Source organism: Chelonia mydas, chromosome 3 (assembly GCF_015237465.2).
Source record: "Chelonia mydas isolate rCheMyd1 chromosome 3, rCheMyd1.pri.v2, whole genome shotgun sequence".
NCBI classification, from domain to species: Eukaryota; Metazoa; Chordata; order Testudines; family Cheloniidae; genus Chelonia; species Chelonia mydas.
Genome location: NC_057851.1, coordinates 35286875 through 35313542, shown reverse-complemented (window position 1 = coordinate 35313542; position 26668 = coordinate 35286875). Strand labels below are relative to the sequence as shown.

The following is a 26668-nucleotide window of genomic DNA, read 5'->3' as shown; positions in this document are numbered from 1 at the left end:
GAAAGCTGGAGGCATGTAGGTAAGCATAGCGGTCAGTAGGTTTCCGGAATAGCGTGGTGTTTATGTGACCATCGCTTATTAGCACCGTAGTGTCCAGGAAGTGGATCTCTTGTGTGGACTGGTCCAGGCTGAGGTTGATGGTGGGATGGAACTTGTTGAAATCAGGGTGGAATTCCTAAAGGGCTTCTTTTCCATGGGTCCAGATGATGAAGATGTAATCAATGTAGCACAAGTGGAGTAGGGGCATTAGGGGACGAGAGCTGAGGAAGCATTGTTCTAAGTCAGCCATAAAAATGTTGGCATACTGAGGAATTCCACCCTGATTTCACAATTTCCATCCCACCATCAACCTCAGCCTGGACCAGTCCACACAAGAGACCTCCCTCTCCCCCCGCCACTGTTCCTCAGACATTCTTGTCAACTGCTGGAAATGGCCCACCTTGATTATCACTACAAAAGGTCCCATCCCCCCTGCCCTCTCCGGCTGGTAATAGCTCACCTTACCTGATCGCTCTTGTTACAGTGTGTAGGGTAACACCCATTGTTTCATGTTCTCTGTGTGTATAAATCTCCCCACTGTATTTTCCAGTGCATGCATCCGATGAATTGAGCTGTATCTCACGAAAGCTTATGCTCAAATAAATTTGTTAGTCTCTAAGGTGCCACAAGTACTCCTTTTCTTCTTCCACAAATGAATCTATTACCACGGGATGCAAATTCATTTCGTAGCAGTGATCCTTTTTCACAAAATAGCTTATAAAAATTACCAACAGCGCAGCCTTACTCATTTCTACATTTCCCTATTCAAATAGTCTATAATTTGCACAAATACGTGCTGGTTTCTCCACACTCCTTTTATCAGTACCTTTTGCATTTACTGACTGTAAAAATCCACTTAAAATGTTTTTTTCCTGTTGAATGTGGAGAGACCGAAGTCATTAATTTCTGCAAAAGTTGATTTTAATAATAAATAAAAAAATAATAGTTTGCTGTTTTCATGAGAAGATAATATTCCAAATGTGAATCAAATGAAAATTGATGCTGTCATCTTATTAGCTTCAGTGCTTCTGGTGCTACTGTCTTGCAAGCTTTTCCAATCAGCTGTGCAAGTGAAATTAACAAAGCACAGGTCAATTTCATTGATTGATAACAAAATAGAAAAGTTAGTTAACTGCTGTTATATCCATTTACAGATGCCCAAGACTCTGGGCTAGTCTACCCTGCAACGGTAAAGCTCTGCCGCGGCAGCACTTTAACATGGCTTGTGTGGTCGCGGTGCAGCGCTGGGGAAGAAGAGCTCTCCCAGCGCTCTAAAAAACCCACCTCCACGAGGGGTGTAGCTCCCAGCGCTGCTGCACTGTCTACACTGGCGCTTTACAATGCTGAAACTTGCCACCCTCAGGGGGGTGTTTTTTCACACCCCTGGGCAAGAAAGTTGCAGTCCTGTAAATTGCCAGTGTAGTTAGACAAGCTCTCTGGCATGTACATTTACTTCACTAGATTTAAAAATGGAAGCACTACCATCACACAGATATAGCCATAACTTCTTGTATTTTGCATCGTCAGAAACTGAAGTCCACCCCTTGAGCAAAACTGTACTTCAGAATCTAAGATTTCAAGTTTTGGGGTTTTTTTATTCGTTTTTTGGTTTCTAATTCTCACAACTGGTTGTAAAAAAAAGCTAAAAATTGTGAATAGAGTTTTAAAAGAGGCACTTCTGTCTGCATGCATCCTGAAGAAATAACACTACACAAGGTGTGAACTATCCCTATTCATCTCAATAATCAATACCTCTGAAACCAAATGATGATAATCTTTTGGTGACACCCACCTTGTCTCTCTAACACTCAACTAACTCCCTGCAGATTATTCTGGATAACAGAATTATCCAGCTAATTTTCCTACAGTCCCCCACGGGTTCCAAAAGCCCAAACATCCCCTATCCAACTGTCAAAATATCCAGCTTCATGTGTTTCTCTTCATAATAAAAGGGAGAGAGAGAAGTATCAGCATATTGATGGCATTGTAGGCGGTAATACTTAATCTCCACCAGCAACATTCCAGACATATTTCACAAAAAGGGTGACCAGGACTGAAGTCTGTAGGATTCAACAGCCAAGAGTCCCAGGGAGAAGCAATCACCCAACTCTACCTTTCTAGGAACACTTTGAAAGGAATTTGTGAAACCATATTAAGGTGATTTTGTCCATCCCAGCCACGGGTCCACAGTCACATAAAGAAGAGCCCCATGATCAATGGTACTGAAAGGGCAAGCATTACCAGCAAGGAAGCTTGACAACAGTCCACTGCCCCAAGCACTTGACACCATTTGCAGAGAAATGGAGGATATCAAATGTTGCTGGAGTTGGCCCTCCACCACAATTTCAATAATTTCCCCCAGAAATAGGAGGTTATCAACTGGTGACAGCTGACAAGACAGTGTCCCATGTTGATTTCCTGAGAATGATTCGTTTGGTGAATTGCCTGTAACAGACATTAAAGATCCCTTCCACTATACAATGAAGTTATCACCAAAAAAAATGACTAAACTACACTTATAGAAATACATTTTTATAATTCACTAATCTTATTCATTTTATTCTTGTATTCAGGATCTTGCATTATGTGTGAATTAGTTGGGGTCTACTATACATTACTTCAGGGTACATTTACAAAAAATAAGCACCATAAAAACAACAACATTTTATATGTCCATATAATCAGAGGAAGTGTGGTTTCTAGTGTCTTGGGTCCAGCAAACAATCAAGACTCTTGGATTTTATTCCTGAATTAGTCACTGACACATTCTGTATCTTAAAGGGATACAGATAATTTGAAATCTAGAAATGGGGGGTGTGGAGGGAGGTTAAGGGTGATAAGTAGCTCCAAGTACAACATCTGTCCCTCTGCACTCGTGCCAATTTTTATGGTTTTATAACAACATTTTTCAGTTAAAAAACCAAACAAACAAACCTCCCTCTCCCCATTGTGGTGCATGAAAGACCACAAAAACAAAGGGGAAAATTGACTGACTTACTATACAGGGGGAAATGTTGAAATGTATTACACAAAAAATTGTGGTTTTACCCCAAATATCTTTGGTTACAAGTAATAGCTAAGATTACTGTAACAACAGCAAGCAAAATAATTCAGAAGTGTAATTTTTGAGTTTATGGTCACCATTTATTCTCTCTTACTCCTATTTGTCTATATTATGATGATTAATAATAATTTCTTACACTTGTCTCTCTCAGAGGGATGTTATGATGCTTAATTCATGTTTGTATGGAATACTAAAATCGTTAGATGAAAGACTCAGATTTTAAGGTCAGAGAGGACTATTATGATAATTAGCAAAGGCTATAGAACCTCACCCAGTGATTGCTGCATCAAATCCATAACTTCTGGCTGAGTTAGTGCACATATTTCAGAAAGATGTCCAATCTACATTTAAAGACTTCAAGTGACGGAGAATTTACCCATCCTTAGGAAAGTTGTTCCGATGGTAAACTATATTCCATTTTAAAAATTTGCATCCTATTTCTAGTTTGAATTTGTCTAACTTCAGATCCAGCCATTGGATATTGTAAGAGGCTATGTAAGTGAAAAATATTATTAAATATATCGGCCTTGGATACTGTAGCTCCAATTTCTACAACATAATAGAAATAGAAGTTAAACATTTAAAGTTCCCATGTGCACAAGCTCAAAAACTAAATCAACAAAATTAAGATGAACTATCCCCCAAAATTAAAAAAACAAAACCAAAAAACAACCTGTGCAGAAAGATGCAAGTAAAAGGTTAATCCTCAGCAAAGGGGATTTTTGTGATTTCTGTTCACTAGAAAATTAGAGAAGCATGGTGGGTGAGGCAGTATCTTCTACTGGACCAGCTTCTGTTGGTGAGAGAGACGAACCTTTGAGCCACAAAGAGCTTTTCTTCAGGTCTAGGAAACTTACTCGGAGTCACAGCTAAACACAAGATGGAACAGATTGTTTAGCAAAAAGATATAATCACACCCACCTGGTCTCTCTAATATCCTGGGACCAACACAGCTACAAAACACCGCATACTACACTGGAAAATTAGTTATTTTTTCCTGTTATGAAAACAAGATGCAGCTGCAAGCAAATATGTACAATTTTTTTAATGGAAAAACACACACATTGATATAGAAGAATAACTTCTGTCAATATTCTGAATACGCTTACAATTTGCATATGTGCCAGAAACCAGAGTTTAGGTCCTATCTTGAGCCACCACCTCATTGCTCTGACTTTTTGGGTCCTTTCCCAGCAATTCAGCTAGAGGGTTGATTTTTTTGGCCAGCTCCTAGGGTAGGCAGGGCTGATTCCCTCCCCACTAATCAGTGCTCTCCTGCTCCTCAAATCCTTCCTCCTCCTTCATTGGGGGAACAACAGCGCAGCAGAAGTTGCTGCTACCTAGAAGAACCAAGCCTATGTGAGAGAAACAGGAGTGAACTGAAGAACATGGTAGGCAGACGAATAGATCTGTTTCAGAGTAGCAGCCGTGTTAGTCTGTATTCGCAAAAAGAAAAGGAGGACTTGTGGCACCTTAGAGACTAACAAATTTATTTGAGCATAAGCTTTCATGAGCTACAGCTCACTTCATCGGATGCATTCAGTGGACTTTACAAAAATTAGACAAGCCATTTACAACACACACTTTGCTTCTCTACAAAAGAAAAAGGACACTAAACTATCTAAACTACTACATGCCACAAGGGGCCACAACAGTGGTTCCCTTAACCCACCCAGCAATATTGTTAATCTATCCAACTATACTCTTAGCCCAGCAGAAGTCCACTGAATGCATCCGATGAAGTGAGCTGTAGCTCATGAAAGCTTATGCTCAAATAAATTTGTTAGTCTCTAAGGTGCCACAAATAGATCTGTGTCATTCATCACTATTTTTTTAGGACCTTTTATTCCACCAGCATAGGCAAGTCTGGATGCAGCCACACAGGTTCAGTGTGTGTGTGGACTTGGCTGACCAACAAGCAATGCTGGAAATTGAACAACAGTAGCCTAAGTGGAGAGCATCCATTTTGTCTCCTTTAATGGAATGTGAAGTTTTACAAGGCAAGAGAAAGAGCAGGCTTAAGGCCTGGGACAGGGGAAATCAAAGGGAACAGAATTATACCAGAAAAAAAAAATGAAATGCCCACAAACTGGTCAAGTAGCCTTTATTCATGGCAGATCCACCAAATACCCCTGAACCCATTCTGCATCCTTACCTACTGGCAAAACATGGGGGCTTTTCAGAAGAGCATATTTTCAGGATTACGGTAGCTTTCAAATGCTTCTGATTTAAAGACTAACTGTATTATTCAGATGGACTCAAAATCATTTCTGTAGTTTAATTTAACACTTAATGCTTGGAAAAGTCAGGACAAGCATTCCATGAACTTTAGGTTTTCTAATTTCTTTTAAAGTTGCCTTCAATTTTAGAAATTATATTTTGGGTATTTTACTATATTCCCTTTTGCCTCCTTGTTGGAAGCAGACAACAGCTTGCCCCCTCCCTGATATAGGATGGAAAGCCCTACACCCTTTGTTGGGGCAAGCTGCAGCACATGGAATGATGTATTCTGCCTTGTGATGCTTTTGAACAACAAAGTGGGTCATGGATAGAAGTAGATGAGTTAGTAATTGTCGTGCTCCAGTCTCTTCCAAGATCCTTTCACTTCCCAGCATAATAGATCCAACAAAGAAGCCAAAATTGAATCCCCGTCTCCCCACTCGCATCAAGGCAGGTAGGCTTAATACAGTCACTTATGCTAAGAATCCCATCCACACCAATCCTACAATCTCATCTTCCGTTATTACTGACATCCCCTTTTATGGGGCAGAAGAGGCTACCCCAGAATAACACCTCCTCCTGCAAGGGGCAATAGTAGTTATTCTCAGGAGACAAACTACATTACAGGATCCAGTGGAGCTGCTCTAGGATTCTCCCATGTGATGAGTTCCTCGGAGCAGAGGTCACACCCTTTTTTCTATTTGGCAATTGTGGGTATTGTCAAAAATAAATAATAATGATGAAATAAAGAGATGCCTCTGTCCCAGAACTCACAAGGAGAAGCAGCCATTCACAGGTTCTACCTCAGTCAAAATCTCCATGCCTGCCTGGCTTTAGAAGGTACCAGTGTACCACAGCTTGGTCGCCCATGGAGGAATTAAGCAGATGTGAAAGACTCATCAACACGAGAAGGGAAAAGACTGTGGCTGGCATATACTAGAGCTCCTCTGATTTGCACAGGAAGCTGAGAGAACAGCTCCTTTGCTCAGGAATCTCTAGGACAGGAGGTCTTCTTCCACACACACACACCCCCCAACATCATTCTGGTTAGCAACTCCTTCTACCTGTGCAAGGTGACATGTTTCCATAGCACAACTACTCTTATCTCCACAGAAAGAGTGCCCTGGAAATGTGCCACAAGGCAGAGGAGGAGAAGATTCAGTGATGATGTCATCTAAGGGTGTCAGAAAAGCAGACTGCATTGTATGGCGACGCCCACTTATTCACATGCTTAGTACCATCTTTATGCTAACACTGCCTATCTCAATGGGGGAAAGAGGGTATAGATATGTTGTGGCTTACACCCCCAGACTTGATTTCTAGCAATGGGGACAGGAGAAAATGACATGTTTGCCCACTAAATCCCACCCTGGGCTACATTTGTGGTTAAGAAGCAACATGAGGCAAAGTTCTCCGTGTTCCTGCTGCTGCTCCAGAAAGGAGAACTCACTCCCACAAACAGCAGTGCTGTCTGCCTGAAAACAGAAATGAGAGATCAATAAAATACCCTAGCAAGGTGCTTTTTGAAAGGCAAAAATATATGTGGTAATAAAAAGAGACCAATAGAAAGACCATTTATGCTTGCCTTGTCTGTCCTAACAATAAAAGTTTACGAACAGAAAACAATTCTACTATAACAGCTTTAAAGCTACAGTTCTCTCATCACGTAACAATTTACCTTACATTCTACATTCCTATTTACATTTAGGAAATAAAATGTTGATGTATTATTGCTTTTTATCATATTGTACAGTGCTTTGCACATTGGAAAGATATTATTGACACCCAATGCATTTCATTCCATGTTATAAAAAGTAGAACTAAACTATATCATACATTTGAAACTTTTCCCCTTCACGCATCTCTTCTCATCCTTTGCCCCCCAAAAGTAAGTCTAAATTGCTTAGCAAAAAAGCATAAGGACAGGTGGAAAACCTGACCGTTACAGATTCCTCAGATGTGTCTGTCATTTCAAAGACTTTGCTAGTCTTGTATATGTTGTTAATCGCTTTACATACTGACAGCCTCAGGCTACCAAATTCTTTTAGTCTAAGTTGTCTACCTTCTTCCTGCTAGCAAACAAAGCCATGATAGTATCATCAGTGTTCAGCCAACAACTGGTTATACATACAAAATGTGGGTAAAGGGGAAGTAGTCATGCAAGTCTTCTGAATCCAAGCCAAACAGAAATAGGAGACTACATGTTTTAAAGTAAATTATAATCTCCTGCAATTCTTTTATTACAGTAAACAAGGAAGGGAAACATAAAATAGCAGGAAGAAGCAGTTGTACACATACAAATGCTTTTGTCTGGTTTTTTTTTTAAATGACACCAAAGTGGTATAAGACAATACACAAAGTTCATTCTTCCATATAAATGAAGATATACTGGGATAAAAGAGAATGGGGGGATGAGGGGAGGAGCTCCCTTTTATGAACACCCAGCCAGCCAGCAGCTGTAAAATCCCTCTTAGTAGCTGTTCTCTAATTGATCTAAGAGTCTCATTGATATGCATAGGTAAAAGGAAGTGAGTGAGCACCTTGGTAAAAGAGCCAGTGGGAAGGCTAGAACTTTTTAAAATTGAAAAAAGTCTCCCCTTTTGTCTGTCTGTTATTCTTCTCCTGGGGAGAGGCAGACAGGACAGCAGCTATGCGGTAACAAGCTTGGGCTAGGTATGAAAAAATCATCGGTATCATGCCTAGAAACTACTCATTTAAAACCCCATATATGTAAGTAGATAAGGAAATGTCTAGGAAGAAGCTATTAGGTTTATCCCTTTTATTTCATTGGGGCTTGTGGATTCCTCTGTGCTAACCCCAGGTGCTTTTGTTTTGCTTGTAACCTTTAAGCTGGTCCTCAAGAAAGCTATTCTTGGTGCTTAATCCTTGTAGTTGCTCTTTTAAAATCTAGCAGTAGCCTGAGTTCCCAGACGTATTTTCCTTCTTTTTTTTTTTATTAATAAAATTTACCTTTTTTAAGAAAAGAATTGGATTTTTGTGTCTTAAGAGGTTTGTGCACGTTGTTTAATTAGCTGGTGGCAACAGCTGATTTCCTTTTCCCCCCTCCCCTTTCTCAGCTCTTCTGGGGGTGGGGGGGGTGAAGGGGCTTGAGGGTACCCCACAGGAGGGAATTCCCAAGTGTGCCTTCCTGGGCTCTCAATGCGGTTCTGCACTTGCGTAGTGGCAGCATCTACCAATCCAAGGTCAGAGAAAAGCTGTAACCTTGGGAGTTTAATACAAGCCTGGAGTGGCCAATATGAATTTTTAGAATCCTTGCGGACCCTCACCTTCTGCACTCTAAGTGCCAGAGTGGGGAATTAACCTTGCTATATACCCTGTCAAATACCTTTTTATACTTTATTTCACTCTCCATCAGTTAACATCAGCTTAAAAACTATCATTTATTTTGATTATTGACTTAGTTCTTTCCATTTGGCACCCAAATCTTGAAATTAACAGTTAACTTCCTCCTGCCCCAGCATCATCTGTTATCATCAGTGAGGTCAAACCAGCTTGCTCCAAGACAATGAAAACACAACTTGGGGCACTGAGAGCAGTTTTCTGCACATCCTACAAAAACAACATATTTAACTTGGGTACTTATTACTCTACTACCCGTGTTCCTAATGAAAAAAAAATGCCCCCAACACACCACATGCATATACAATTAAATCTTGTGCAGGTTAATATTTGATTAATGCCTCATAAAAATGGAATAAGCAGAGAAAAATAGAAAATGCCACTAAGAACATCATTAGAACAAGATACCCTAGCATAAACACAGATGCATTTAAGAAAAGCAAGTGTGTGAAAATACACATGCACACCCAAAAATCTAATATTACAGATTGAGTAGTGTAAACACAGCCTTACTTTAGGTGTATCTGGGTTCTTTAACTGTGAGGTTGGTGCAATCTCTGTTTTGTAATTAAAATGTTGCATTTGTGCCTAATGCAAGGGATAAGTGTATTTTAAATAAATCAAATGGGCACACCGTAGCTTTACTAAATATACTATGCTGAAATAGTAAGATTTCTCATGAAGTTGCCCAGAAACAGAACGTAGTAAATAGATGACCTTCTTAAAGTGTCATAGCTGTGAACATCATGCGTAGCCAAGTATCTAAAACTCAAAATACTAATAAGGAAAAGTATTCCCTCCTAATTAAAAACAAACGAGGAGTCCTTATGGCACCTTAGAGACTAACAAATTTATTGGGTGCCACAAGGATTCCTCATTGTTATGCCCAAATAAATTTGTTAGTCTCTAAGGCGTCACAAAGACTTCTTGTTTTTTTTACTGCTACAGACTAACACAGCTACCCTTCTGAAACCCTCCTAATTAGTTTCTCAGTTATGAAATATGGATTTTTTTTTAAAACTACATTTTAATCCAAAATGCATTCTCACCTACTGAAAAACTTGTATTGGAGAATAAACTGAGAATTTCTTTCCAGTATGAATATTAAATACTATAGTACACACAGCTCAAAATCCATTCACCCACACTTCCATTTGCAAGCAAACAGTATACATTGACAGGAAAGAAATAATGGGAGTTTGTTAATTTGACCCCAAGACTCGTAGTTCCTGTAGTTTCTAGTATGCGTCCCATAATGCACCATGAAAAAAAATAGAGCATGGAGCAGAGTGGCAGAACAGTGCATTATGAGATATCTGTCCAGAATGCTGAGTGATTAGTTTGCACTGACACAGAACTGTGAGAACATAATGATTAACCATGAAAGTGCCATAGGGGAAATCAGGCAAAGGCATTTAAGATGATGCTACAGCTAGTTTGTCCCACCACAAAGATACTGAGCTGCCAAAGGTGACCAGAGAGTTGCATCCAAAGTGTCTTCCCTTTAAGTTCCAAAGATAACCTTCCAGATGTGAAATGAACATTAAACTGATTCACTGCTGTCTTCTAAAGTCTGCAGGGAGACAGCTCCGTTGCCTCTGCTGCTGCTCACAGCTTTCCCAAGTAGTAGAGTGACAACTGACCAGATACTTACCTTTTATTGGTGCTGACAAGCTACAGACATTGGATCAATGCAAGTTTTTACCTCACCCACCTTGTCTCTTTCATATACTGGGAACAAACAGGGCTACAACACTGCAAAAAGATACTTGTCAGTATTCATTGCAGCTACTGGGAACCTTCTCAGAAACTGACATGCATTACGTCAGTTTCTTACAGCATTTTCTGGGAAAGCGGCAAGCAGCTGCAGATTCATAGGTACTGGAGCTATTCACAGAGGAGGAGGAGGATTCAAAATGGAGACTTGGGAGGCAGGAGAATGGTGGAAACACCACTATTCCAGCAGCCAGTGACAAAACTACAGTTTTCAAAGGGAAAATTGTGCATGAAAAATTTCAGCCAGGCCCACTTCCTGCTCATGATAATGCAATATTCCTGCAACAGCTATATTAATTGCTTATACGGAAAAGAAGCAGTTGGAAAGTATTTATCTATTTTTAACTGCGTATTAGTCACAGGGTTTTTTCCCCTTTAAAAAAATGTTAATGAGTGTCTCTTTTAGCTCCAAGTTAAATTTCAACAGATGCTATGAATGCCACAAAGTTCAGGTTGCTATAGAAAAATCATTTACCAGATGCAACAGGTTTCTACTTATTTTCAGATCTTGTTCCAGATATACAGTAAGTGGACACAAAGATTTTTTTTTAAAAGACGCACTATGCCCGCACATTTGTTTTATCTAGTACCTCTTAAATTAAAGCATCTGGAAGAACCAGAATTTTGAAATATAGTCCTCAAAGTTATCAAGATACTTTTCAAAGAAGAATCCATTTCAACTGCCAATAAATAAATCAAAGATATTTTGTCTTTACATAATCTTATGAATGTACACTCTCATTTCTATGACAGATGAACATTTAGGATTAGTGTTCAGATACATACTCAATCATACTTCTAAGGAAGAGTATGGGGGAGTAGAAGAGAAATAAGCAGGATATAAACCATGTGAGCAATAATTATATACAGGCAAGTTAAGTTAGATAGAGATCATATGTTAATAGTATTAGAAATCCCATTCCAAATGGAATCCAGAGAAAAAAGTGAAGGAAACTTCATGGAAAACTGTTTTGTGAAATACCCGAATTGTCTGGAGTCTCCAGATTGTGAATATTACTGGAATGTGAAAGCAAGTTTCTTTTCTTCACATAGCTCAGGGGTCTCAAACTCAATTTACCTTAGGGCCAGTGCCAGTCCTCAAATCCTCCCAGCCGGCCACTAATGTCACTGAAGATGGTGTTCAGAAAAGAAAATGTTTATATTGTATTTTTCTTTCGAATTTCTCAGAAATAATAAAACTGTCATACAACTTTATACAATTCTTCGCCTGCCAGAGAGTTTTTAGTGTTTGCCAGACACCTGGCAAAACTTCAGTTCTGTCGGTTTGTTGATGTTTGGCCTCAGTGACTGAGCAATTGAAACCTTCAAGATTGTAGCGAGGTGGGCATCAGATAATTGTGTTCGGTATTTTGACTTGTTTATATTCATTGTGGAAAAAAGTGACGCTGCCTCCATGGCTGATTCTGCCCAGCAACTAATGATGCTGCCTCCGTGGCTGACTCTGCCCGGCAACTAGTGATGGTATCTCTATCCCTCTTCCCCAGTCAATAGGAGCTGTGGGGGGCAGCACCTACAGCAGACATTGCCAGCAGCATGGCTGCATGCGTCTCTCCGCCGCGGGCCGCAGTGCGGAGGTTCTTGGGCCGGAGACAGCCCATGGGCTGGGACTTTGAGACCCCTGACATAGATATTAGGGCACCCACAAGAGGCCATATACCTCTGAAATCATTACTGACAATAACTAAGCTGCCTTGCAAGTAAAAACAGTTACATAATTATATTATCTGTATACCAGTAACACTTAGGAGGCAGAACTCCATAGTGCTAGGCGCTGTACAAGCACAAAACAAAAAGGCAGTCCTCACCCGAAAAGACCTAGAGTTGGAAAGGCTGCTTTATTATAAAGTTTATTGACTAGAAGTGAGAAGGACAATTAGCTAATAAGTAATACACCAGTTAATGTATGAAACAATAGCTACATGTTTATACCACGCATCCTGGAATTATTACATTATCTTGAATGATTTCTATTGGGTAAAATTTTGAAAAGTGTCTAGGTGACTTAGTCATTTAGGAGCCTAAGTCCCATTGAAAGTAAATGGAACTTAGGCTCCTAAATGATTTAAACATTTTTCAAAAATATACCAATAATCAAAAAACAACTGTTATTTTGATTCAGACTAATTTTGATATTCGGAACTGAATTAGTCCAAAAATATTACCAATTAAAGAAGAAAAAAATATTTTTTGTCTTGACAGAAAATAGGTTGTCAGCAGTCAAACATGAATTCAAGTAAGTGAGCAGCATGTTCTGATTGACCTGGGAAGAAGCTAAGACTTCAGCAGGCGACTGGCAAAGATGGAAGATAGTGAAGGCCTTGTGTTCTGCACGCAACAGAGAGGCACAGAAAAAGAGAGATGCTCTGATCAGTTCCTGATTACACATGGTCAGTAAATATGTTAGCTATACAGGATATAGAATGTAAAGCAGTGGTTCTCAGCTGGGGGTTCTTAGAGGTCTTCCGGGGGTACACCAACTCAGCTAGATATTTGCCTAGTTTTACAACAGGCTACATAAAAAGTACTAGCGAAGTCAGTACAAACTAACATTTTACTCAATGATTTTATGCTGCTCTATATACAATACACTGAAATTTAAGTACAATATTTATATTCCAATTTCTATATTTTATAATTATATGGTAAAAATGAGAATGTATGCAATTTTTCAGTAAGTGTGTGCTGTGACACTTTTGAATTTTTATGTCTGATCCTGTAAACAAGTAGTTTTTAAGTGATGTTTAACTTGGTGGACTCCTACAAGGGGTTCAGTAGTCTGGAAAGGTTGAGAACCACTGATGTAAAGCATACACAAAAGGTATGCAATGATTAAAATGTGAATACTTTCTGGGGGGAGGGTTTTTTGTTTTGTTTTTTTAAAGAAGAGGAATGGGTCGTGGCATGTATTAAAAGGGCATTTTTAATTTCAATTGTTTTGACTATGTTTTTAAAAAAAAACCAATTTACTGACAGAGCACCCTTTGTATGGAATGCCGGGAGAGGGACTTTTTGGGGGGGGGGGTTGGTTTTGTTTTAAGAAGGGGTGAGAGGAAGGAAGTTTCTGTTCCCCTTATTAAAAGGGATTTTTTTGGGTGGGCAGTAAAACCAAACATGCTCACAACTACCATACTCCTGCCTGTTGTCTTTTCAGTCTCAGGCCTTGTCCACACATAAAATTGAACTAGCTAAAATTATTTTTTAAACTTAAATGGGTGAAAACCCCAGTGTACACTTAAATTGGTTTAAACTTGGTTTACATCAATTTAGTTTAATTCAGTAAATTATTGATGAGATTCCAATCTAGAGGAAATAAGTGCCCTGATCATTACTTAATCAAATTCCAACTGGTCACACTAACAATGGATCTTGATGCTCTGTGAGAACTTTGCATAACAACCTCCAGATGGAACTTTGTCCTTGCTGGTTGTTGAACACAATTGTCTGGGTCCTTTACTATGGAGACAAAATGCCCCCAAGTCAGGGCAAGCAACCAGCAACTCATATTGTAGTTTGACCCTTTCTAAAATATCCAATGACCTTGCCTACTCTCCAGTGTGTAATCAAGGAAAGTTGCTGTCAAGATGTAACCTGGCCTAAGTTGTTTTTCCACAATCATGATTCCAATGATCAGATCTCAGAAACAAGAGTTACAATATTGCTCAAAGGCAGCTTGTTGCGGTAAGCAACCTCTCAGCAATAAACCAATAAAAATATGGGTTTGCTGGTTTCTCACCCAAATGTACACTGCACCATCTGCTTGTTATGCCCTTCCTTCTTCACATTTGTAAACTATTTGTATTTAAACAGATTTTCGAATGAGCTATTCAGAGCTGACTGAGTGCTAGGACCATGCAACTCTGTACACTTATAAAATATTTTCAAAAAATACCAAGGGCAAAAAGTTCTCTAGAAGACCACCAAATAAAACATGTTAGAACCTCAGTTAAGACAAATTTTAAAGGTTATGGTACTTTGGACACATTTATTCAAATAATCATTAAATGTATGCCACTAAGGGTCACAGATATGTTTTACAGCCAAATAGCAGAATAAAATGTGCTGGAAAACAGTATCAAAATCATTTAAAGATACTCTATATGCTCTCTAAGAATGAAGGATGCAAACAGCTAATGCAAAATAAATACTGAGCATGGTCCCCACTAAAAGTGGCCAATACTATAAATGTAACACTGCATATATTGAGTGATATTATTTTCCCCTCTTCTGCTAGACAGGCAGCAAGTAGAATGTTATGCTTGGTATCCTTTTTAAGAAGGAAGGAAGGAATGTTGGAGTCAGAACATTCCATAAGGTTTGGGGGAGTGGTAACTGGAAAGAGAAAAGGGAAAAACTAAAGAAAATACATTAACAGCAGCAGCAGGACCCCACAGAGAAGGAGGGTAATGGCAAAGTGTCATTAAGGTAAAATCAGAGTAAAAGGTAGCAGAGTATATCCCACTGTTTTTCAATAGAGTTCCCTTTTGTAACTCAGGGGAACAGAGAGAGGACACAACTTTTGTTCTGAACTCTTTTACTTCTTCATAATTTTGTGTAGTGCTTATTAATAGTCTAAAGTTGTATTACATTAGCACCCACAGACCTTAACAAGGATCGGGGGCCCATGCTGGGCACTTTACAAACTCATAAATCCCAGCCCCAAAGAAGTACCATATAAGCACAGATTAGACAAACAAGGACAAGATGCTGAGAGCACACACTGCCAATGGTAGTTCATGAAGATCTCCATGAGAGACCACAGGGAAGCCTGCACCATCAAAAACACAGTTTGAGAATCCTTGTTTTATTTGCTGTAACTTAGATGTTCATTCAGTTTTATTTGTAATGGAATCAGTTGGCTCTTGTTAACAGTAATAGTTCCATAGCAAAAAGAAACAAAACCCAGCAGCAGGATAAGAGAATGAACAAAAAAAAACAACCTCAGCACATTTGAGTTCATCCAATGCTCATTGCACCACCTCTCTGGATTGTTTTGAATTTCTGCCCATGTTTACAGTAGTAAATCTATAACATTTTTTTAATCAGATTCTGAGTGGAACCAAATGGTTAAGGCAAATGGGACCAGCCATTTCATTTTTTTTTTTAAAAAGGGAGGAAAAATTCGTCAGAAACTCTATTATTTTATACAGCAACCCTGCCAAACATATAAATCATTATAGATTTCTCACCTGAGCAATGTATATTATAAAAAGTAGTTTTACAACTGTAGTTTTCCAGTAAGTAAAGTTTTAGTCCCAAATCCTGTAAACACTTATTGTTACTCACTATTAATAGTCCTATCACAAGTGCGCATCTTTACAGGTTCAGAACCCTACGGACTATTCACAGTGAGGAAAGTTAAGCATAAGCATAAATGTTTCCAGGATCAGACCTATAGTATTCAAAATATACAGCTACTAAAATATGGACTGATGTATAGATGTTTTCTGACTATGGGGCAATCCTTACCTTCCATCTTTACCAAGAATATCAAAATATAAACCCAAAATGAAATATTTGTAAAAATTACAATTTTGACAGAGAAATCCCCTGAGAAAAAAATTATCAAAAGTTTGTTTTTAAAAAAGAATGTTTCAAATTTCTATACTATTTCAACCAATCAGGGCTTGGAAAATGTACCCAGCATCTTCTAGTCTTTTCAAACAAGGTGAAAAATACCCGTGCAAGCAAACGAAGAATAAAATGTATTTTTTGTGTAATTGCTACAGATTGTTAGTTAAGATTATATTTAATATCTTTATTTTAAATGTAATTTACTACTTCTCTTTTCATTTAGTTCTATCTTATTTCTCTTCTTAACTTCATTCCACCATGTTTTCCTCTTTTATTTCACACACTACATCACAGTGTATCTTCTCCAGCAGTGGTTTTACTGTCTGTTTTCTCTTTCCTTCTGCCTCTCTCAGGCTATATCTACACTGCACTTATGTTGATATAACTTATGTCACTCAGGTGTGTTAGCCACCCCATGAGCAACGTAAGTTACACCGACCTAGCGTTGTCCCCACCAGCCCTTATAACACCGGGAGAGCTTTTCCCGTCAACATAGCTACAGCCGCATAAGCTCTCTGGTGTATCCATAGCCTCAGTCTCTTCTCGTTTTCTCCCTACATCTACCTCCTCCCCTGTACTTTCTGTTTCCTCTACTCCCAAACTCACCCTCTCAGTACCAATTCTCTTTTTAACTAACAACTACTTTCCCTTCAGACCAATCAATTCACACAAAGAGACAGCTTGAAAATTTTACCAAACACTAAATAGCCAGAGGACTAAGCTTACCTGCTAAATATCAGTTAAAAAGATACAGGGCCCACTAAGGAGTAGCACCTCCCAGGTAAAAAGACAACATGAGCTACTGGGAAAGGGGAGGATGCTGGGATACTTATCCATGTGCCTTCCTTGCATTATGCTTACCTTTCATATCAGACTTTGTTTAACAGGTGTTTAAAAAAAAGTGTAGACCCACTGCCCCAAACACCTTTGTCCCCCTAATCCTCAAACCCACAGCCTCCTGACTGCTGCAAGCATTAGGGATCTCACTACTCTACCCTCATCCCTGGCTCCTGTGATTGGGGCAGGGAGGGTAGCTGTGCCTCTGCTCCTGTGTCCCTTCCCAAGCATCCATTTTTGAATCTTTCTACCCAGTGAATAGCTCCAGTGCCTGCCTTTGTTGCTCCCAATTTTCAAAAGCAGCAGATTGAAACTGATCTGATACTAGTGAATCTCACTGCTTCCTTTGGACTTCCCAGTGGACTAGTCACTTTTCATTCTACAGCCAAAAAACTGAGCTGTAGCAGAGGCATTGAAGACATCTGTCAGCAGACTTAGGAAGACAGTACTACATCAGAGTGGTAGCCGTGTTAGTCTGTATCAGCAAAAACAATGAGGAGTCCTTGTGGCACCTTAGAGACTAACACATTTATTTGGGCATAAGCTTTCATGCACTAACACCCAAGATGAAGTGGGTTTTAGCCCACGAAAGCTTATGCCCCAAATAAATGTGTTAGTCTCTAAGGTGCCACAAGGACTCCTCATTGTTACACTCAATTTACACTCAATTGTTTACACTCAATTTACAATTGGATGCTTATTTTTGCAACCATCTGCTGAAGCTAATGGCACTCATCAAGAAAAGCTTCCTACTGAACCTGGTGGTTGGGTAAGCCAATTTTTCAAGCCCCAATTATAAACTATGGCTCAAATATCAAATTTGATAGCAAAGATGAAGAGGCAGCCTTTTTAATCATATGGCTAATATCATATCCTACTTCAATAAATCCTATAATCTGTGACCTGTCAACTAATAGGTACTAACAACAGTTACAGACCTTCAGAATTTTTAAAGCAGCAACCACACGCAAAAACAGTTGCAACCTTGTTGATACCTAAAATGCATACCACTTTATGGATTCACTAGATTGATCCCTCTAATATACTGGTAAATTGGACATCTGTAAAGCACACATTCTGTGCTGTAGTATTTCTTACATCAAGAGACAAGATAGTGTAATGGCTGTACTAAATGCACAGAGCCCAATGTAAGATTTACAAATGTTTCAAATATTGTCATAAAAATATAGTTCTACTAAGAAAGTGACTTTGCATAAATGGCAGCTTTATGTTTAATAGATCTGCACTCTATGTGCATTACAAGCCATATCCACTTGTGCGAGAAATTTTTACTACTTTTTAGTCCTGTTCACACTGCATAGCCAACAAAGCTATGATAGAGCGCGCTGGATTCTGTTCTTATTCACCCTCAGAATTCCAGCTACAGTGAACTCAATTAAACCTGTACAACCCCAGTTTCTTAACTGGGACTACCTGGGTGTAGCCAAGGAAAAAAACTATGAGGATCAGAATAGACCTGCACAGGTGTAATTGAGAGCAGAAGCTGGCCTGTGGAATCTTTTTTTACTGGAGATGATCAGGAGTAAATTAAGGCAAGATACATTATTATTTGTATTACAGCAGCATTCAAAGACCCCAAATCATGAGCACAAAACACAGAATGACACCCTTGATGCAAAGAACTTATTATTAAATTTAGGATAAAATGCACCTAGGGAAAGGGAGGACAAGAGTAACAGTAGTAAGAACACACATTTACTTAGGTGCCATATGCACAACCTGATGGTTCTGAATCATTTAAATTTTTAGAATATAAATAAATATCAGCAATTCCCACCAGCAATCTACTTAGTCATTTATTTGGAGATTTTCTGTAGGCATCAGGAAGAAGTGGGTCTTGAAGACGCCACTAGAAGGATGAGAGGGTATTAACTTTACAAGCTATTTTGGAGACGGTATTCCCTGAACCAGGGATGGAGCGAAAGTAGATTCAAGGAGCTGCAGACGTTGAACTGGGACACAGCCCAGGGACACACAGAAGACCTGATCCTGCACTTTGATCCACTCAGGTGAAATGTGTTTATGCAGAGCTCCATAGACTTCAGTAGGACTGCACTAGTGTAAGAGTCTGCCTGTGTGAATCAAGCCAGAATATGGATCTCCAATTATGGAATACAGAAATGGCAATATCAGAAAATGCGGAAGCAGGAGGGTAAGAAACCGGGACTGTAACAAGCACTTTTGCAGAAGGAAGACATTTGATTTGTGAAAGGAACATTTGTCTGGATTGTATCCAGGTCCATTTTGTTTTAAACCACCACTGGAAGTGATGTGTGAGCCAGAAAGAGTACAGCTCAGCTCTCAGCTCCCATGGTGAGGCAGTTATAAACTGAAAAAAATGAGCTCTGGAAATCAGTGAGACACAATATACAAGGAAATCCCATTACGCCATTTTTACAGAGTCACTTTTCAGAGTAGAGCCATACATTAAGAGGGGAAAAAAAGATAAGGTAAGAATGGCAAATAAAGTGCTGCCAGTGAAAACATGCTAAGACAAATGTACAATAGCTCTCCAGTAGTGTTGTTTGCAGGATTTTTATATGTTCCTGTTCTAGCAAGAATGAATGTATTTAAATTAAATCAGTTAATTAATACTTCGAAACAATCCAGCTATCATTGCCATGCAGGACAAATTATTTGTATTGCCTTACAGTAAATATGACACTAACATAAAATTATAGCTAAACAGAATAGAAAATGAAGGTAAACATAGATACTGAAAGATGCTTTATAGATTTGGCTGGAACATTTCTACAGATTTCTATTGTCCTTACCTCTGTGAAATGCGTTAGCTGGCTCAGTCTAGTTCATAACGGACAAGAGTCCACACCAAATTGTTTACAACCTTGCCAATCTTATAGTCTTTAATGCACTTAAAAATACTTATTCCAAAAGAAAGAGATATAATCTGATGATTCACAAACTGAAAGTGATTTAAATGTATTTTATTTTTGATGCTAAAAAAATAAGCCACTGCTGAAAGTGGAGGTTCATAACATTCCTCCTACCCGGGTGTCTCCATAAAAGCATAAAATTTCTGTGACAGTTTATAGTACATACTATTAATGAACTAAGTAGCACTAAGGTGAAGTATAATTATGTAAACCATTTGGTGCCTAGATACTACCACAATAAGTACCTCAGAAACTTATGTAATAATTAATTATAAGTATTCATAGTGTATATCTTTGAGCTACAGGTAAAAATATTACTTTTGATATATTCATATCCAGTGGAGATCTTCAAGGTACTGCTTATTAGATCAATTTTATCAGTGTCTGTGCCAAGGGATTCTTAAACTTTTCCATACTGTAAGAGTATCTTGTGGTCCACCTCCTTCCCATTCACCATCACATAACATAACTGTAGCAGCTACAGAAATTGCTTATACGGAAAGTATTATTAGGAAAGTACTTGATATATTTCTAATTGCCTTTTAATGGTGATATAGTAGGTGGAAACAAGGAGGACAGTCATCATCATGTGAATAGTAAGAGCTCAACAGACCACCAGCAGACTATAGGCCACACTTTGAGAACAGGTTTCAGAGTAACAGCCGTGTTAGTCTGTATTCGCAAGAGAAAAGGAGTACTTGTGGCACCTTAGCGACTAACCAATTTATTTGAGCATAAGCTTTTATGAGCTACAGCTCACTTCATCGGATGCATCTCTAAGGTGCCACAAGTATTCCTTTTCTTTTTACTTTGAGAACAGTTGCCGTAAGCTAAATTGAGCATATTTAAATGTTAACCTTATTTTAAAAAATGTCCTTTACTACATCATAGGCTAGAACGGTTACTCAAATTTGAGAGACTAGAGGGTTTGATATTGGAGAGGTTAGACAAATATAATGTTTGTATTGTTCATATATTTTCCTCCTACTTACTCACAAATTATAAATATCCCTGGTGATGAGAGCTCTGCCTTGTCCAGTTTTAATCTAATATATTTTGCTGTTGTACACATCAATATCTTTGCCATGCGTCCAAACCTTTTAGACTCACATCCCTATTGTTAGGATTTAAAAAAACAAAACAAAATCAAGATGATTCACAACACGAGACTACAGAAAACTGTGTAAAGCTCAATGACCAATATAAAAAGTGCTCTGTATATGTACTTAGTTCCAAATGCAAGAAACATTAACCACCCACTTCCTGTGTTGTTCACTAAAACTTTTACAGCTTCTTCAGGACTGCTCCAGTATTGCCAAAAAGGTTCACATTGTGCCAAAGAGGGAATCAGAAATGTGAAATAATTGTACATTAAGATATTTAGAGTCTGAAATGCAGCATGGCTTTCTGAAAATAACTGAAAGTCAAAAGTCAATATGTTACAGTAGGTCATGCAGAAAATATCCAAGGCCAATCTCTGCTCTCCTAAGTTTTCCATGGTTGCATTTGTGTAAGTGAGGGCAGGAATTAGTTCCAGGAGTGTTTCTGTAGCCCAAGAAACATACAAACAGGTTAATGGAGCCAATCCTTTTCTCATAATGAACTCTAAATCAAAGTGTGTGTGGTTTGTATGGATTCTCTTTTTTATTAAAAGGGTGTGGGCAGAAAGGTTAAAACTGGTTTCTTTAAAAAAAAATCAATGTCAAAAATATTTAGACCAAATTCTTTAATGGCTTTCACCCCATGCGATTCCACTGAAATCAACTGAACCGTAATGCTGCAAAGACTTATGCATGTATTTAAGTCTACGAGCAGCAAAGAGTTAATCCCATTGACATAAATGTGACCATTCACACTTCATCAAATTAAGCATTTGCACAAATCTTTGCGAGATTGGGGCCTTGGCCTGTATTGGGTATAATTCCGTATAGATTTTGGCCTCTGGTGTATTATTATATGTCCACGCTGCTGCTTAAAATTCAGCCAAAAGTATGACATTCCCAAATGATCCATTGCCACCAATGAAATACACTGTACCAAGCTACTAGAAAGAGTCACCGTGAAAACATTTTAGGAATCATAAACACTTCAAAAACCAACGGCTGTTATTAGATACAAAATACCATGTTTCACGATTACTTTTATTTAAGAACATCTACAAATCCACAAGGATTGACCAAAATCCAGTAGCTCTACAATTCAACAGCCTGATTTATGAAAGCAACCAAAAAGTGTGTTCAATTGAAAACATCTAGGGCTGGGTGGAGTGCGACGAAACCTTTCACATAAAAACGCGAATCAAAGCCAAGTCTCCAATGGTGAAGCAACAGCTTCTTAAACAGCTCTCTGCAGCTCGGCTCCCTCCGAAAGATGTTGCTGAGAATAATTAATGAAATGATCCAAGAAAGGAAAACTGGAGCCCGCTGAGTGACTTCACCACCACTCGCCCTGCTGGCTCCAGGCCTCGAGGGGGGAAGCCACACAGCCGCGGGCCAAGCTCAGCCGTGCAGCACCTCGGTGCCTTCAGCAGATAATCAGACAGAGGGAGAGAGAGGGGGACACCAAAAAAGCGAGAGAGGAATGCACCAGGCAGAGACAACCGGCGAGCAAGTCACTGACCACAGCCATAGCTACCAGAACCGGGGGCTGGGGGGAGCTGCTTCACCCCCTGCTCTCTACAAATCAGTCTCCACTGGAGCTAACAAAAGACTCCAGCGGGAGAGGGCAGCCCAGTGATCGGGGCTTCCAACCCGACAGGCTAGAGACAAAGGGTTGTGGCGGCTGCTGCACGGTGCCCTCCGCCCCAGGTGCCCCGGCCGAGACCCTCCTGCTGCCCCCTCCAGGCCTCTCCCTACATTCAGGGCGGGAAGCTCCCGGCCTCCCTCCCTCTCGGGCTGCTGAAGCCCCCCCGCCCGGGGGGTACTCACAGGATGGTGGTTTGGGGCGACACGGCGGGGACGCTTTCCAGCATCAGATGCATGCAGCGCACCGTGGTGCGGAAGCACAAGCAGCGGCTGGGGCACCACACGCTGCCCCGCGGCGGCTGGGGCTGCGGGGAGGCGGCGAGGAAAAGCGCCCCGCTCCACAGCAGGAGCACGAAGCCGAGCCCGGCCGCTGATGTGCAGCGGGCCATGGTGCGAGGGGCAGCGGGAGGAGGGCGAGGGGCGGCAGCAGGTCTCCACCGTGCCTGCTCCGCTCCCAGCTGCGGCTGCTCTCGCTCCTGGACCTGGAGGCGACTCCCTGCCCGGCGCAGGCTGGAGAGAGGAGGGGAGGGACGGCAGTGGGACCGCCCCAGCGGCGCGCTCGGAGAGCTGGGCAGGCAGCCCCGCCACTGGTTCCCCGGCCCGAGCAGGGGCGCAAGAGGGCCCCGGCCCCGAGCAGAGCGTTCCCCAGCGAGGCACCGCCCGGAGAGGGGGAAGCGGCTTCCTCCGCCAGAGGGAGCATGGAGGGGGCGGCCCGAGGACGCGCATGGCCGAATCCCCTCACCCCCACCAGGGGCACAGAGCGACAGCCCGCTGCACGTGTCCGAACCTCCATCCCCATCCCCACCAGGGCCACAGAGCAACAGGTTACCCCACTGAGGGGACCACACACATCTGAACACTACCGCACCCAGGGCACAGATAGCAACAGGTCCCAAATTACCCCGCTGAGGGGTCTTCGCACATAGCCAAACCCTCCTCCCTTCCCTAGAGGGGCAGAGAGAGACCCCAACACGGCCCACAAATTACACCGAGGAGAACGCCCATTGCCAAGCCTCCTCCCTTCCCTAGAGAGACAGAGGAAGCATTCATCCCAAAGAGCATACACTAAATAAACAAGACAGAGGAGAACTGAACAGGTTCTAAATAAACAAGACAGGTGGGAGGAGAACTGGACACAGAGATGAAGTGGCCTAGTGGGATTATCAAAAGTGCCTAGGAGCCTAACTCCCATTCATTTGTTCTTTTACAAATCCCACTAGGCACCTATCTGCATCTTTAGGTGCTTAAATACCTTTACAAATCTGGCCCAAAATGTCTTACTGAATGTCATACAGCTGATCAGTGGCAGAGCCGGAAATAAAATTGAGCCCTGTGCTCTATCTGCTTGATTATGCTGCCTATATCAAGAAGTGGAGCCAAGAGGGATGTCTGAGTCCCATCCAGGGGGAACCAATTTCACAATGAGGCCAGCCTGCTCCCCACATTTTCCTTGAGCAGCAGGAGCCTGGTCTCCACTGGTGATGGGAACGGGGCTACACAGCATTCTACCAGGGTCTAATGGTTTCTACTCCTATGTATTCTGGATGCTGTCAGCAGACTCAAGCAGACATGATAGCACTGGTTACACTCAAGTCATAACCGTGTGCTAAATATATACTTTTTTCAATGGGTCTGGGAATCAGGGCATTGGGCACCTGCCTGTTGTGCGCATTCCTATAAAGTGGATTCACAGCTCGTTGAAAAAAACTGTACTCAAAGAGTAGTTGTCAATGATTTGCAGTCAAACTGGGCAGACTTATCTTGAGGGAGCCTGCAGAGGTCTGTTCTAGTGCTATTCAATATTTTCATTAGTGATTTGGATAATGGAATGGAGAATATGCTCATAAAATTTGCAGATGAGACCAAGATGGGAGGGGTTGCAAGCACTTTGGAGGACAGGATTAGAATTCAAAATAGCCGTGATAAATTGGAGAATTGGTCTGAAATCAACAAGGTGAAATTCAATAAAAGACAAATGCAAAGTACTACACTTAGGAAGGAAAAATTAAATGCGCAATTGCAAAACGGGGAATAACTGGGTAGGCATTAGTACTGCAGAAAAGAATCTGGTGGTTGTAGTGGATTACAAATTGAGTCTGAGACAACAATTTGATGCAGTTGGGAAAAAAAGACTAGTATAATTGTATTGACAGGAGCATTGTATGTAACACATGGGAGGTAAAGCTTTAGTAAAGCTTTTGATACTGTCTTGCATGACCTTCTCATAAACAAATTCAGGAAATGCAACCTAGATGGAGCTACTATAAGGTGGGTGCATAACTGGTTGGAAAATCATTCCCAGAGAGTAGTTATCAGTGATTCATAGTCATGCTGGAAGGGCATAGTGAGTAGGGTCCCACAGGGATCAGTTCTGGGTCCGGTTTTGTTCAATATCTTCATCAATGATTTCAGATAATGGCATAAAGAGTACACTTTTAAAGTTTGTGGACGATACGAAGCTGGGAGGTGTTGCAAGTACTTTGGAGGATAGGATTAAAATTCAAAATGATCTGGACAAACTGGAGAAATGGTCTGAAGTAAATAGGATGAAATTCAATAAGGACAAATGCAAAGTACTCCACTTAGGAAGAAACAATCAGTTGCACAGATACAAAATGGGAAATGACTGCCTAGGGAGGAGTATTGCGGAAAGGGATCTGGGGATCATAGTGGACCAAAAGCTAAATATGAGTCAACAGTGTAATAATGTTGCAAAAAAAGCGCACACCCTTCTGGGATGTATTAGCAGGAGTATTGTAAGCAAGACACGAGAAGTAATTCTTCCTCTCCACTCCACACTGATTAGGTCTCAACTGGAGTATTGTGTCCAGTTCTGGGTGCCACATTTCAGGAAAGATGTGGACAAACTGGAGAAAGTCCAGAGAAGAACAACAAAAATGATTAAAGGTCTAGAAAACATGACCTATGAAGGGGCCAGATTAAAAGGTCTGATGGGCTGGACGCGGCCTGCAGGCCGTAGTTTGCCCACCCATGGTCTAGATAATACTTAGTCCTGCCATGAGTGCAGGGGATTGGACTAGATGACCTCTCGAGGTCTCTTCCAGTCCTATGAGTCTATAATTATCCTGTTCTACTTGGAATTGATGAGTACTCACCTAGAGAACTGTGTCCAGTTCTGAGCACTTTAAGAAAGATGTGGGCAAACTGGCAAGAGTCCAGAGTAGAGCAACAAAAATGATAAAAGGTTTAGAAAACCTGACCTGACATACTGACTTCCAAAGTGCTTGCCCTTCCAGTCATTATGCCCTTCCAGCATGACTATGAATCACTGATAACTACTCTCTGGGAATGATTTTCCAACCAGTTATGCACCCACCTTATAGCAGCTCCATCTAGGTTGCATTTCCCAAATTTGTTTATGAGAAGGTCATGCAAGACAGTATCAAAAGCTTTACTAAAGCTTTACCTCCCAATGTGTTACATACAATGCTCCTGTCAATACAATTATACTAGTCTTTTTTTCCCAACTGCATCAAATTGTTGTCTCAGACTCAATTTGTAATCCACTACAACCACCAGATCCTTTTCTGCAGTACTAATGCCTACCCAGTTATTCCCCATTTGTGAGCTGTCAGCCTGCATCCCAAACCCCGCTTTGCCTCCAGCATTTATAATGGTGTCAAATATATAAAAAGTGTTTTTAATTTATAAGGAGGGGTCGCAGTCAGAGACTTTCTATGTGAAAGGGTTCACCAGTACAAAAGTTTGAGAACCACTGGGTTAGACAAACACCTGTCAGGGATGATTAAGGTATACTTTGTCCTACCTCACCACAGGGGTTGGGAGGAAGAATGAATTAGATGATCTCTTGAGGTCTCTTCCAGCCCTACATTTCTGTGTTTCCTTCATGCAGCCCTGCATCTAGGTGTATCCGAATACCATCAAGCAGGAGTCCAATGAAGCACAGATGATAAGATTTTTAACATCTGTACAATCTTCTTTGAGCGGCCTTGCATTTTGACGTCTTAAGTATGTGGAACTGTATTTGTGGGCAAATTTTGGAAGAATACCACTACTTTTTTCTAATTTGAGCCTCGGCAGTTGGAATACCTGTAAAGGGTAATAGCAGGAATTATTCCTACATCAGCATTAACTCCCTG

General features: G+C 40.6%; 1 protein-coding gene across 2 annotated transcripts in view; it reads right to left on the bottom strand.

Annotated features, from left to right (window-relative positions):
- The window catches only part of PXDN (peroxidasin), a 143535-nt gene extending 120311 nt beyond the window's left edge, over positions 1-23224 (bottom strand). Inside the window, exon 1 of one of the 2 annotated variants that reach the window (XM_007055687.4) lies at positions 22731-23224. In XM_007055687.4, the coding sequence (XP_007055749.3) occupies positions 22731-22936 (206 nt within the window). In that variant the 5' untranslated portion in view covers positions 22937-23224. The remainder of the gene's footprint in view (positions 1-22730) is intronic. The other variant, XM_037894158.2, reaches the window with a different exon arrangement.
- Between the last annotated feature and the right edge of the window lie 3444 nt (positions 23225-26668).